The sequence below is a fragment of the Procambarus clarkii genome, chromosome 28 (assembly GCF_040958095.1).
Source record: "Procambarus clarkii isolate CNS0578487 chromosome 28, FALCON_Pclarkii_2.0, whole genome shotgun sequence".
NCBI lineage: Eukaryota > Metazoa > Arthropoda > Malacostraca > Decapoda > Cambaridae > Procambarus > Procambarus clarkii.
In genome coordinates this window covers 2,954,387-2,970,281 of record NC_091177.1, presented here as the reverse complement: position 1 = coordinate 2,970,281, position 15,895 = coordinate 2,954,387, and the positions used below count along the sequence as shown (strand labels likewise).

General features: G+C 44.6%; 1 protein-coding gene across 2 annotated transcripts in view; it reads left to right on the top strand.

The window, feature by feature from the left end:
• The window catches only part of Atg1 (serine/threonine-protein kinase unc-51-like protein Atg1), a 130,146-nt gene that overhangs the window by 90,069 nt on the left and 24,182 nt on the right, over positions 1-15,895 (top strand). For both annotated transcript variants that reach the window (XM_045737469.2, XM_045737468.2), the window contains exon 3: positions 13,790-13,840. In XM_045737469.2, coding sequence (XP_045593425.2) covers positions 13,790-13,840 — 51 coding nt within the window. The remainder of the gene's footprint in view (positions 1-13,789; positions 13,841-15,895) is intronic.

Here is a 15,895-nt window from a genome sequence, read left to right as displayed (position 1 = left end):
CAAGCTCACATCCCATAACTGACGTAGATTGGCTTACGTGCGTACCAAACTTTTCTTTATAAAGTCACCACATGACCACCATCAATTACTTATATTCTCTAAATCAAATACTGTCTTATATAGTCTGTATAAAGTCAGCATTTGACTTGTACATTAGACAACCAGCCGGCAGGGGATTAGTCTCTCACACGGTATGGTAGCTAACTACATTTCTCCACTAGCAACACTGCTGGCTACACTAACAACACTGCTGGCACCACCACCTCCAAAGTTCAAGTTTAATGTTATAATGAAATCCATCACAAAAGGGTTGAGTAGCTTAGGGTATTTCTACCTTCGTCTTCCTCCTCCCGCCATCACTTAAGAGCTCTCAACACACCAGGGCGGCTGCAAGTTTTGTAACTGACAAGATATAGTAGCTGAGGGGATTACACCAGATTACAAGACCTCTCCTAGCAGGTGAGGGGAGGGAGGGAGGTGGGAGAGAGAGAAGGTGGTGGGGGAGGGAGTGTAGGTGTGTCATAGTTCACCTTGCTACAAGAGGGCAAATGCCCAGAGCTTAATGCAAGTCGCAACAAATAAATTGAATGCCGTGCTCCAGGGTGAAGTAAACAAGGAATTAAATGCCTTCACTAATCACCATTGTGTGTCTTTAAGTGTAAGTACATTCTTCACCGGCAGTGATATCTGACCAGCCATGGTTGTGGCTATCGATACTTGGCGCTAAGAACCAAGCCTAAGAACATATACCCTTCTGACCACAACAGGCGCCTTCACAAAAAGTTTGTCAAAGAATGAAAGAGTTATCACAAATAGAGGCTGGCCTCAGGCCGGGCTCGGGGAGTAGAACAACTCTAGAAACTCTCTCCAGGTATGTATGCCCCCCCCCCCACCTCCCTATCCTATACTTCCTCATCATTCATCCTGCAATTCTTCATTCATTCTTCAACCCTATATATTCCAGCCCATCCTCCTGTTTACATACTACCTATTGTCGCGATAGTCAATAGTCAGAATTGGTACGTTGTTACCTTTTAGATAGTAGTATACTGACTAGTAAGGAAATCTTAAAATAAATGAAACTAATATACAAACTTAAATATTCCTCGGCCTAGTATAGCACACATATGTACTATATTAGGCCTAGGGAGGTTAGGATAGGTTAGTTTAGTTTATCAAAGCAACCCCAAAAATAGTTTTCCGGTTTGTCCAATTCAATAGTTCAGATTTCTACGTTCTACTTTCGTTGTAGGTGGGTATATGTACTATAGTGGTCATGGTTACTGTGAGTACTACCATGCCAGGAGGATGGCCTGGTATAGTCCCCCATCCTGCAACTCTCCGTCCTGAGTTTACACAGCTGAGGTGACCTCACTTGGGTCCAAGGTTGTCCGTAGGTGTGTGTGTGTGGGGGGGGGGGATGGGGTTGGTGGGGTGTGTTGAACTTCTCTCTGGGAATTTTTACCCACTTTTCAACCCTCATATTCCTCCATTTTCCAACTGCCAGCACTACCCCCCCCCCCCCCACCACCATCCTTCCTGCACCACTATTCACTCCAGTATTATTGGTGCACCCTGCTGCTGCTACCACCATTTATATATGTGTGTGATATATAACTGGTGATATAGATATGGCTGGTGATGGGGAGGGTCGGGGATAACGATGGCCATGTGTCAGAGTGTGGCGGGAGTTGTGTGATCAAGTGGGCACTGTTTCCCAGGACGTTTACTGTGTGGTAATGGTGAAGGTGTGTGTGTGTGGCCAGGCGTATGGTGCGAGTGTGTGGCCAGGCGTATGGTGCGAGTGTGTGGCCAGGCGTATGGTGCACCATCCGCTGCATGGTGTCACGCCCAGCCCTCACACTGTGTGTCACGGTAATGTCTCCCCGTGTATCGTGTCCTGTCCTCGCAGGCTACTGCGGGCTTTTGTGTGTGGTAGCCCACACACAAAATATAATATGAAGCAACTGTGTAAGGACTATTGGACGATGCGAGGCAGCTCCTATTTATAAACATACACAACATACACAAACATACATGTCTAAAACACACTCACGTGTACTGTATATATGTTAAACCTTCGATAGAAACAATCCGCGACTATTCAACCTACACGACAAGTTCCTGCAGAAGGTATGATATCAACCGGGTTGCTAACATGGAAGTTACCAGTCAGTTACCAGCAGAGACTACAGGTTTTGAGGTAAAACAAATTACAGTTGGTGATGCTCCTGCAGGCACCACTCTCCATACACCTCATAACACTGTCCTCTCCCGTCTCCCCTGTATATGTACGGGGGTTCCTCTCCCTTGGTGGTGGTCCGCGTATCACCACTATATACGAGGACGGGAGGAAGGTAACATGATAATGCAACCCGTTCACCTCAATAGTACATCATGTTTTGACGAATAATTCCCCCCAAGGTCAAAAACTTGTGTGCTAAAAATGGTAGCGGCTCGCGAAAGTAACATGATATCCCGTTTTCTGTTTTTGGTCCTGGTGTAAGTTAGATTCTGGCAATTTAGTACAGCAGCTTAGTGACGTTGGGAACGCTCGTGTGAACGGGCTTTATAACGAGTGCTCTCTTTACACAACTTGGTTTGACTAATGCAAACTAAAATAAGGCTGGTGTGTGTGGGTGGTAGGAAAGGAGTGCACGTCATACTGGCGGTCGAGGTTGTGTTCGGGAGGAACTAAATTGAAATTGAAATATATTTATTGAGGTAAAATTCACACAAAGGGATGATGTAGCTCAAGCTATTCACACCCCGTTCAGTACATCGTGTTAATACATACATATACACACATCACAAGCAATAAACATATTACCAAACATTCTGAGAGATAAACATATACATTTCCTGAGGGGGAACTATATGACTTGTCAGGCCTCCAGCAGCAGCAGCAGGATAGTCAGCAGTCGGTGAGTTAGGTTCTTCCCTGTGACCTCTCGCTGCTGGAAAGGTGTTTCAAGTCTACAGGTGTAGCGTATTTACTACTTTAGTGTATTGTGTTGGTCGTGAGTTTATGTAAGGTGGTGCGCACTAGTGAGCATCCCAAACAAAAATACCAACAAAAAACGTGGCGGTGGTGTGTGTGTGTGTGTGTGTGTGTGTGTGTGTGTGTGTGTGTGTGGCGCTGGTGTAGGGTAAGGGGCTCCTCCACCACCACTATCCTGGCTCCCATTACTCCCACAACACCTATCATTTTGTTCCAGAAAATACGCTCAATGTACATTGTACTAATAAATAGTTTCGAACATGAAAATTGTAGTGTTGTGGGTCTTCAGTCAGACGGTTGGGAAGTGAAGCTTTAAAGCTGTTTGATACTGGGCGCAGCTACGTTCTTGTGGGCTGTGAGGGCAACCTTAACACCGAGGCATCTATTGATTGCTGCTGATAAAGCTGTACCAGAGGCATTTATACTAAGTACGTGTATGGGAGGGATTAGTGTCCAGACATAAATAAACTGTGGATTGTCGGAGGTGCTGTCTCCATTTGGTCCACGGGAGACATCTCCCGTCACGCAGGGTGCCGTCGCACCTCCACAGATCTCCAGTATCAGCTCTTGATACTGGTAATGGCTCAAAAGGGCCACCACTTACGGGCTATTCATGCCCGTGCCACCTTTTGGGTGGCTTAATCTTCATCAATCGGAGGTGCTGTGCTCGTCAGATGGCTGGTAAACTGCGCTGTGACATTTTAGTGTGTGCACCTGCATGAAGATAGGTTTGTATTGTTTGTTTAAGGATACGTTATGGGAGATCAGAGTGTGGTATTATCATTGGAGGTGCACCACCAACACCAGTGTCTCAGCCTCGCCACCATCACGGTCTTGGACGTGCTGCTCTGCTTCTTCGCTTTTTTATCTTCTAGTTATTTGTAAGTCTTCTTTAGCCTGCGTTTTTTGTTCCCATCAGCTTCACTGCCCCTGCACACCACCGTCTCACTGATGGCTGCTGTTACTCCAGTAGCGGGTGAACAGTTTCCCGCCTCTGTGTCGAGGTTGGTCATACTGGAGATGAAAACGCTTCAATAACAAAAGAATAACGTGGTAACCGCTAACACCTAGGTTGGGGAGGTTGTGATAGTGAGCACATGCTTGGCTGGTCATCTGGGACCTGACTCACTCCCTCATTGTTTTCCCTCAAGCTTGCTCTCGTGTTTGGTGTTGTTGATCATCTCCACAAATGTGTACTTCCTCACGTAGTATTTAGCCGAGTGAGACTGTGGTCCGGCGCTCATTACACTGTGGTGCGGCGCACGTTACACTGTGGTGCGGCGCTCATTACACTGTGGCATGTGGCACCCGGGGGCGTGATTATCTGACTGGGGGGAGTTGCCCCCTAGGGAGTGATGGGGGCTCGCTTACCCCGTGGCTGGAGGGAGAGTACGAGGTGGGGAGCACATAATGTACACACACACCGAACTGTGATCACTTGAGCATCCAATAAGGGGGTATTGGGACTGTTGAGCGGTACACGCATTAATTAACACTACGAGAGGCTCCACAGCGTTAGTAATACTTGCCTATGTGTTCTTACCCATCATTTACTCCGGGGAAGTGATGACCACCTCTTTGTTCTCCCTCTTAATTTAACTCGCACGGCATTATGCGGCCCAGGGGCTAGATTCACGAAGCAGTTACGCAAACACTTACCAACCTGTACATCTTTTCTTAATCTTTGGCGGCTTTGTTTACAATTATTAAACAGTTACTGAGCTCCGAAGCACCAGGAGGCTGTTTATAACAATAACAACAGTTGATTTGGAAGTTTTTATGCTTGTAAACTGTTTAATAAATGTAATCAAAGCCATCGAAGATTGAGGAAAGATGTACACGTTCGTAAGTGCTTGCATAACTGCTTCATGAATCTGGCCCCAGATGGTGTCTAACATCATCACTCTCGTTTACAGCTATTTGTGCAGAACCAATATTCTGTTCAAAACCCATATTATTTCTAATTCGAATTCGTTAAGAGTTGCATCATGATAGTTTGATCAGTTTATATCCGCTGTTTTAAGCCTGACCTCGGGCCGGGCTTGGGGCGTAGAAGAACTCCCAGAACCCCATCAAGCAGGTGCGTGTATACTTCAGCAATATCATCCTTAATTAGCGGAGAAGCAGACGACAAGAAAGATGTTGGGATAAGATGCCAGGTGAGGAGCCCTGGCAGTGAGTGCCAGGGGTCACATTGAGAAAGATTAAGGCAGGAGTAGAGGTGTGGCACAAGGGTTGTACAAGTGTACAATAGCTTCCCCGCCAACATCACTTGAGACAAATGATAAAGCTGTCTTTAAAAATAGGCTTCGTAGGTACCTATTTTTCTATATTGTTATGCAGCCCGTTCTTTTGGTTTGCCACAATGCACAAAATACAAAGTGTTAACTTAACCAGAAGTGTACCCAAGCATCCCTCCTAACCTAATATACCGATGGATAGAAAACGGATATTTGTGAGCCGCTACTTTTCCCAGTACTGTGTACGTTGGGGAGCCCAACGTCCAAAATGAGACGTGTTAGTGTAGGAGGGCATCGCATGTGTTGTGTGACGGTGGTGAGTAGAGCAACTTTCTCCTAGAGTGTTACACCAGTCACTGAACCATCCCCCCGGGCCCACACCTCTTGCTGCAAGTTTCCCTCCTGTATATAACCTGTAATTTACACCACACAACTCTGTTACAGCCCCGCTCCTGTGCCAGGTAAGTCCACTTATATTAATGACACTTATGTAAAAGACACATCAAACACTTTATGTAGGGCATACGTAAATCTGTGTATCTGTATTTACGTAATGTAGGTTAGCTTAGCATCTTAAAAACACCGAATCACCTTCTGTCGTTGATTGTTCAATAAACCCCTTGAACTGTATTGTTCAATAAACCCCTTGAACTATATTGTTCAATAAGCCCCTTGAACTATATTGTTCAATAAACCCCTTGATCTATATTGTTCAATAAACCCCTTGATCTATATTGTTCAATAAACCCCTTGATCTATATTGTTCAATAAACCCCTTGAACTATATTGTTCCCCTAGAGATGTTTAACACATCTCTAACCCTGTCCATGGAGGAGAGAAGAAAATGTATATATGCTGGTTAGCATTGTAAATGTGCAGCCACGTCTGTGGTAGAAAAAAAAACTACGGGCTCACCATAGCCCGTGCTACTTGGAACTTTTGGTTCCCAGGAGCTGAATCTAAACAACCACCACCACACAACTTTCATTCCATCTTACGTCAGTCCAACAGTCTACGCCGCCTGGGGCGGGTATGCTGATTGATTGATTGATGAAGATTAAGTCACGCAAGAGATGGCACGGGCATGAATAGCCCGTAAGACGGGTATGCACACGACACGCACTCTTTGAGCAGTATTACACATTACCTCTTCTTGCGGGGAGGAAGCCAGCCACAACTTAAGTTATCCTAAGCCTAATATAGTACACGTATGTACTGTATTTGATATCACATTGTTTATATTAGGCTTACGATAAGATAGCATTATAATAAGTTAGGTTAACAAGCTTTCGTTTTGTGCATTTGTATATTATTGTCAGCATTAATAGAGGCGAACTGTTATACCAGCTTTATTGTCCATCGTCCATACCAGTGTAGCCGTGTCTGGTCTGTATTACTGTAGGAGTCTTATGGGCGTAGGAGTCATTCACACTTAGAACCTGCTGGTGGCTGGGTCCCCCCTCCCACCCTCCCGCTGAGACAATAACACCAGCCACTACAACAGTACGGCCAGTGTACACACACACAACATTTAAGGCTTATGATGAGCACACAGCACCAACACCTGGGGGTCTCACCCCTCTGCCAGCACCTGTACCAACAGTCCGGATAAAAGGTATAAATATGGGGCATTATTATTATTTATTTATTTATTTATTTATTTATTTTCTACCACAGACGTGGCCAGACATGTACAAATGCTAACCAGCACGTATACATTTTCTTCTGTCCTACATGGACAGGGTTAGAGATGTGTTAAACATATAGTTCAGTGGTTCTTGAAGAATAAGGTGGGTCGACTGCCCTTCACTGTTCTTATCAGCAGTGTTGTGGTTCATATGTGGGGCCTGCGGGCTGCTCCAAACAACAGGCTGATGCACCAAGTTATCACAAGTTTAACCTGGCCTCAGGTCTAGTCTTGGGGAGTAGAAAAACTCCAGAACTCACTACAGGTATAATTCAGTGTACCAGGACGCCGGTAGTGGTGTGTCAGGCTCACGCTGCTCCTCTGGGCAACTGGTATCAATATTTATGTATTACTTATGAACTCATCCCTGCCCTTGTGTGGCAGTGCACAATAGAAAGTTTTCACGTATTTATACATTAAAACATTGATTGTAACCATGATATATATGTGCTTCCGCCTACAGTTTAGACCTATTGTCTTATGTATGACCCTCTGTCCTGCGTGACGGTGAATACCAGCATTATCCTCACTTTAATAAGGTTTAATTGAAATCCTTTGATTAGGCAAAATTGTAATTAATTTTGTCAATAAAGATGTTAATAATAAAAAATATTTCGGGAGCGTTGTGGTGGTGCGCCTGGTGCGGGACGAACGTTGCACTAGAGTGTAATGAGGCAGCCACAGTGACTCTCACAACAAGGGAGGCGGCGTTTGACAGCTGTGACTCTCTTTAACAATGGATGTCACGGCGCACGTGTCAGCGTTACGCGCGCTGAATTCATTCATCATGGCGGCGACGCGTGTATGTTAAGTGATAGGGAACTTTTCTTGACGAACGTTCAGTAGTCATTTCCTGGAGACGTTGGATGTTGTTACAACCAGAAATTTTACTGAATTTACTTGGATCCTGTGTAATGAAGTAAGGGCGAAGAGGTAGAACGGCCTATTGACATAGCTCGAGTGCATGGGGGAGTTCTGTAAAATCCTGGTTTGTGTCTCGGAGAGGCTGCAGGATCCAAGTAAATTAAGTAGAATTTCTGGTTGCAATTTTTATACCATGTCGTAGCTCAGTCGATTAAGGCAGCGTCTTGGATGTTGTTGTTTAAGAGTCAGCTACTGGGAACAAAAAGTTGCAAGTAGCACGGGCTATGGCGAGCCCGTAGAGTCGCTGGAGCAACTACTGCTGTAGATATGTAATGCGTTATTTTTGTTATACTTGTTATGAGGTTGGGTTATGGTGTGGCGAGTTGTGGTGTCTGAGGAAGACTGGTTAGTACTGATGTATCAATACTTGATACTTGTATCAATAGCTAGTATGTACTAGCTCTATAAATCCATCAACTTTTGTATCTCACCTTGTATGTATGTACTTTACCTGAATAAATATTTGTATTTGTATTTTGTATTTGTACTTGCATTACAGTGACTACGGGGAAGTGAGATCCTGTTGCGTTACAGCTTAACTATTCTGCTGCTCTAATTCTTAGTCAAATATATCCTTAAAGTTGTGGATGGATATTCAATTACAGTCCCGCATCTGTGCCAGTTAGTCCACTATGGACTCACCATAGCCAGTGCTACTTAGAACTTTTGCTCCGAGTAGCTCAATCTAAGACAACAACAACATTGTGGATGGAGTTGGCTTCCACAACTTCTTCACATTTCACCACTCGTACGGGGTACGAGTATTTACATTACTTCGATTTACTTGTGTTTCCATCTTCCATCAGTATCCTCTTGTACCTGTTCTCAATTTAAAGAGGATATTCATGTCCACATTGTCTGCGCAGCTTCTTGTGACAATATCCTATTTCTTCTGCCCTCCAATGTTGTGAGGTCCAGTTCCTTCAACCCACCCTCATAGCTTAACTCTTAGCTCTGAGACTTGTCGCAAACCTCGGCATTTTTTCAATTTTAGTTTTATGCTTCACAAGATGTAGATTCCAGGCAGGTGCTGCATATTCCAGTATGTATCTATACAACTGCCCAATAAAAGTTGTGTAGATGGCATTGAAAGAGTCATGATTTAGGTTTCTAAACCAAATTCACCAGCGTCCCATATGCTGCCATGTCACGCTGCCTCGGGTGTTAATGTTGGAATTATATCCGTTCTCAAATTTTCTTTCTTTCTGCGATTTCTTTTTTAAATTAATTGAACAAATCCACAAGGGCCGTGATGAGGGTTCGAATTTACGCCCGGAATGATCTCAGACGCTGCCTAAGTCGACCAGGCCACGACAAAATTCCTCGTGGATTTGTTCATTTGATGCAGCACGCTATTGTGATTTGGGTGTGTATCTTTTTTTTAATTACTTGGGCGCGAGTCACCATGGGAGACTGATGTCTGAAGCTTCCAACCATACTAGAGAGAATCACGCAAGTCAACACGACCTTTTGCCTTAGTCACGAGAGACCCTACATCTCCTGCATTACTCGGAGACAAATTATTCAGTGCTGTTAACACCTGATTGACTGGTGTCAACATACCGACTCACTCCTTTTATGAAAAAATGGCTGAGTAAAAATGCCTACAATCTCATCAAATGAACATACTTTTAAGTGCAATCTTCCTGTCTCCGATATCCCCCCTTATCTGTCCCCCACCATTCAAGTATCACACACACCTGTCACCATGAAAGATAATGAGAATCTTGCTCTTCTCAAAGCTGTCACTCTTGAAGCAATTTCCTCCTCCATCAAAAATTTAAGATCTCACGAGCACTGTGTCTACACCGACGACTCAGTCCAATCTTCTACTGGACGGACTGCAGCAGTATGTAGGTTTTATAGAAATAATATTTGCACACAGACTGTCAGTATCAGGTTAAACAACGGGCTGACCTCCACACAAGCAGAACTAGCGACACTACAACTAGCTACCAGAACATTAAAAAACATAGGAGGAGTAATAACATTTTGTGATTCAAAGTCTGCTCTTCAAGAAATTAAAAACTTCTGGGAGATCGACAGCAAGAACCTCAGACTAGCAATTATAAATGACCTGATCGCTCACAGGATGCGTGGCGCTGCCCCAATAAACTCGCCCCTTGGGGAAAAATTCAAAGTGTAAAGGGTTTTGAATCTCCTTTGTATGGATACCACCACACATAAATATAACCCATCATAGTGACACAGACATTGCAGCCAAATTAGCGTGCAACAAAGATGAAGTTGAATTAGATTTACGTATCCCCATCTCTGTTGTTAAAACTATATTGTTCCAAACATTCAGGTCTAATAGGAAAGAAATTACTGACTCCCAACTACCAGTATAAAAAACTATGATCTGTTAAGATCTGAAACCTATGTTTATGGGCAGCACAAAACGTCCACTAGACTGTGCGACACAGTGGTTGCCAGGATCAGGTTGGGTTACCGTTACCTGTGGCAGGTGGCTACAGGTGACGGATCTCTCAATCCTGAGCACTCCAGGTGCAAACTCTGTGAGCAGGAACTGCGGCATGATCTCCCACACTACATCACCGAATGCCCAGTTATTAGACCATTCAGACCCGTTGGCATGAGGTACCTGGAGCTTTGCAATTACTTTATTCATTCTCATGTTCATATCCTCATAATGCACCCAGAGTTTGCCAGTGCAGATTAATCACATGCCTCTATGACTAACCATCCTGTGTGATGGGGATTTTTAGCATCACGTAGCTAGTTTTTGACACACACTGTACATAAGTTCATATAGTCAGGGCAGCTGCACATGTTCCTAAATGTTTTAATAAAAAAATGGAAGGTTTGTTTATTGTACCAGGAAGGGGGGGGGGAGGTGGGAGTCAGGTGGCTCAGACTGGTGTCGGGTGCTGCAGCAGCAGCAGCAGCAGCAGCAGCAGCAGCAGCATCAGCATCACCATCACCATCTACACCAAGACTGGTGGCTGACGACGGCTGAAGGCCACGTTAACAACACTTGGACGTCAGCGAGTCTGACAGTGCCGGTGAGAAACTGGCACCACTTACAGAGAACACATCACGTATTGAACATGAACTTCACAATAAACAGAGTCAATTGGCCTACTAACCCATGTGAAGCACAAGTCCTGATAAAAAATGTAAGCTTATGAATAATGGTCTCGCATCCTAGTGTGTAATGAAGATAACTGAGTGTATATTTACAACCAGCGAGGAACGGACCAAACTTAAAATTACCATCAGAACACATGAATATCAGGGGGCCGCAGATATCTATATACCAACCTCCAAGTGCAGGCATCACAAATATTGCTGGAACAAAGTGAAGGTTTTTAGGGCCGCTTCTGGCCAACAGAAAATCTGGGCCTCGAGCACCAAGAGTCTGTCAGACGTGACTATGAACCAGGTGAGACACAGCCCGGCACCGGGTACACTTATCATAACACTTTCTTGCTGCTTTTACTCTCGTGGTGACCAGTTACTCCTAGTGTTGTGACGTATAGTTGTGGTGTAGTGACTGACCCGCTTCTCCAGGCCGCTGCCTCGTCCTGTTTTTGTGTGGCGCGGGAAAGTTGGGAGGTGCTGGTGACTGGCTCACACCAGTGCCAGTTACCTGAAGTGATTGTCTCGGAGAAGGGTGTTGCCAATGTAGGTTTATGAGTGTGAGTGGTGTAAGTGTGTACACGCTTGAGAAAGACAAGTGTCGGTCAGGGCTGGGTCACGTTTGTGAGCGTTTCTTCTCCAAGACCACCGTCACTCCCACGCTCCTCTGCTCACCCTTCTTAAAGGTTTTTACAATGTCTTTCAACTTTGTACAAGTTTTCCTTTGTACTCTCCTTTTCCATACGTGATCGTTTGATTTGATAGGCGTTGGTTAAGTTAATGAGGAGGTTGGTAAAGATGCGGAGGAGCATCTGTGGTGTGGAAGGTGCACCGTGTTCTGTGCCAGAACACCACCTTGTGTAAGTGTTCTCGGTGGCGTGATGACGGGGGCTCTCCACTTGCTAGTCCCTCTGTGGCACTACAAGTGCTGGCAGCCTCCCTCTCTAACATTGACCTTCACCGCTCAGGCTTCATAGTAGATTTTGTAACTGTGTATTGAGTTTCCTTTGACACTACTTAATCTGAGCGCCTGCCATAAGTTTACAACTCCGACACTGATTCCTGTGTTTATGTTTCCAGTTTCCAGCCCCATGCTCCCTCGGGGTTTGTCGCCTCCCCTTAGAATGTTGTCCCGCAACACTTGTACCAACTTCCCTCCCCCCTTGCTCTCCTCCACTATGATGTAGTTCATCATCACATCACAGTTCCCGAACAGTCTTTGTTGCACAGTCTTCAACTTTGTCCAGTCTTTGTGTTATTTAAACGAGGGCTCCCTCCTGGGCCCGCATACTCGAGTGGGGGTTTCACATAGGCTTTATAAAGCCTATTGTAGGCTTATTATTAAATTCAATACACTTTCGTTTTGCGTGTGATATAATGAAGATACACGTTGTCCAACTACATTAGGAAGTGCAAGAGCTGCGTAACAGGCATGGACGTATTCATGTCAGAGGATCTTAGCTTACGTCTTGCGTTTTCTTAGATCATTTGATCCAAGGAAATTAAAAAATGTTGTAGACTAGTAACGTACGCATGTTTTCCGAAGGTCTTCATCCACGATTTATTTCTGACCATTTGCGGGAGCGTTGGTGGTGGTGTTATGGGCCTGTTGTGCTGGCAACGGCCCCTGCTGGCCATGATTGCAAAATTATCTCCAAACTTTATAGTCTATACAAGCTTGGAAAATCCAGTGAGAATGGTGGCAGCGAGCCAGTGGTGGTGTCGGTTGGTGGTGGTGGTGATGGTGAGCCTGGGAATTACCTCCAGGTGGTGGTGGTGTTGGGGTGGCTGGTGGTGGTAGTGGTGGTGGTGTTGGGGTGGCTGGTGGTGGTTGTGGTGGTGGATATTTTAATGGTTGTTATGATAGTAGTGACGAGGGTGGTGATTGTTGTTGGCGGTGTAGGTTATGGCTTGGATTGCAGTAGTTGTGGGTGGTGGTAGTGGTGATGGGGAGGGTGGTGGTTGCCGTGAAGGTGGTGGTAGTGGAGATAGGGAGGGTGGTTGTGGTGAAGGTGGTGGTAGTGGTGATGGGGAGGGTGGTTGCCGTGAAGGTGGTGGTAGTGGTGATGGGGAGGGTGGTTGCCGTGAAGGTGGTGGTAGTGGTGATGGGGAGGGTGGTTGCCGTGAAGGTGGTGGCCATACACAAGTTACTCACCAACAGGTGCCGGTAACGTCCAGCTAGCTCCTACACCCCTACTTGAAGATGGAGTAATGCCGATTGATTTTAACAAATATATATTGGAGAATATAAAGTTGTTGAAAATGAAGGGACTGATTCCATTACCTGCCGGTTGCTTAATGCAAAGATCCCCCATCTATTGTTGTTCTTATAACAACTACTCACATTCTCCAGGGTGCAGCCCACAACAGCTGTCGGCACTCATTTTCTGTTAGTGGAAATAGGGATGACACAGGGCTCAAAAGGTCTTATCACACCTCAATGGAGATTTTTACTTTAAGAATTCATGTAACAACTCCTATTATATCCACTCTTTTTATTTTATATCCATTTTTATTATATTATATCCACATTCTCTCTTATTTATAAAGGCATATCTGCATTTAAGGAGATACCCCTAGACTATCTGAAGGGGGTTACAGAGTGTGTCAAAAGCAAAGTAGGTAATGCTAAAGCGTCCCCATCTCGCAGGATGGTCACAAAGGGCCATGTTGTCCCATCACATCCATATACATGTGTAATCAACACTTGAAACAACCCGGCAGTCTCACGTCTGTGTGTTGTTGACGACTATGTCTTGTGTTGTTAAAGGCTATATATATAGTGTTAAGCGCTTGTGGTGTTATTGGCTGCTAATGATGGATCTCGTGTTGCAGGAGCTGACGGAGCTACACCACGAGAACGTTGTGGCCCTTCTCGATTGCAAGGTAAGTTTCCCTCATCCATCTCTCTCTGCTGGACACCCTCGTAAATAACAAAGAGTGGTAGATTTGTATTAATTAGGTAGTGGGCTGTGTGTGTGTGTGTACTCACTCAATTGTGATTCTGGAGGGGGGGTTGAGTTTCGGCTCTTTGCTCCCGCCTCTCAACCGTCAGTCAACTGATGTACAGGTTGTTGAAGTCAGTCTGTCTGTCTTATAATAACTTTCCGTTGAATTTCCGGTGGTCCAGGGAAGAGCCTGGACCACCGGAAAGAGCTGGGAAGAGCCTATCAGTGTGAAATATTCAGACAAAATAATAGTCTCCCTTTGGCTTTGAGAAAGGGATGGGCATGATGGGCATTGGTGCGGTGGTCACGGTACTGTGTACGTTTAGGGGTGATGCTGGACGGCATGGGTTCGAATCCTGACCGGGTCAAATAAGAGTTCTTAGTGATCTATGGTTTGCGCGTTCATGCAGCTTTCTCTCTCACACACAGTCACAAAAATTTAATGTGTGTGTTGTTTCCCTACTGTGTGATGTCACCCCTAATGTGTCACCCTAGTGTGGTACGCCCCCCCCCCTCCCCAGTGTGAGGTCCTGGACTGTGGTGTAGCAGTGTTGACAAGTGTCAAGTTACTCTGGACTACTACTTACACCACCTCGCTCCCATTCATGTCCCAGCACGTCTCTCACCTCACCTTGTAAGAAGCTCTTGCATGCTTCCTGCTGTTGCCTTACTCACTCCCTGGCGGACGTGACCTTCATTACTCATCCTGGCACGCTCGTTGATGCGTCCTTGGTCTTGGTTATTCCCAGGAGCACCCAGCATCTGTCCCACAACAGCTGTTCTCTTTATTGGTGTATCCCTCCCCCTCCCTCCCACTCTTGGCATCACCTTCCACTCGTATATGTGTAAGCTGGGTAGAACTGCATTTCACCTTCGTAAATACGTATTAATCACATTATGTATAACAGAACCTCGAACACTGTTTATGTTGGACGAACGTAGATTTATTTATTTATGTAGGTCAGATAAGAATGTTAAAAGGACAACATTCACCTTCTGTGGTTGAGTGTTCAATAAAACACTTATTATTAACATCTTTATTGACAAAATTAATTACAATTTTGCCTAATCTGAGGATTTTGATTGTCTTATTAAAGTGAGGATAATGCTGGTATTGACTGTCACGCAGGACAGAGGGTCATACATAAGACAATAGGTCTAAACTGTAGGCGGAAGTACATATATATCATGATTACAATCAATGTTTTAATGTATGGATATGTGAAAACAACTTTCTACTGTGCACTGCCACACAAGGGCAGGGATGGGTTCATAAGTGATACAGCTTAGAAGTAATATAAATAAAAATTGTTCTTCATTCTTTAAAATGGAGAAGCAAATTTTGGGTAAATTGTTAGGATGTCGTCCAGAACACCTGAGTCAATAAAATAGTTACACAGTTGGTGGTACAAGAGGCCAGGAGGTCTAAAGTCCTTTACGGTTTCACATTCATCAATATAGTGTTCTAGTGAATGCATTAAAGGCTTATCACAGAGTTTACAATCTGAGTATTCTGGAACAAATCCACAAGGACCGTGACGAGGATTCGAATATGCATCACGTTATTGTGATCTCTGTGTGCGAGTATTCTGGTAGTGGCTCAGCCTCACTAACCTGCCAGATGTGTCTATAGCCAAGGTGAATTCGTGCAATGACTACATCACATTGCCTGGTTCGGTTACTGTGCTGACCATACAAATACATATTATTACAAAACTTGTCATAACTTTTAATACGGCAGCTTTCAGGTCTCTGGGCATTTCTTAGTTCTTCTAAATCTGAATTAATTTCTTTAATTTGTTTGTTTCTAATAACTGCATTAGATAGTCCAAAGTCATAATCAATGTTTTCTTTCCTGCAAGCCTCATTGGCCAATCGATCTACAAAGTCATGTTTCCAACTCCAACATGGGATGGGATCCACACAAATTGTATACAAGAGTTATTATCATTGGCAAAAATTACATTCCATTTAATATTACAAGCTACTTCCG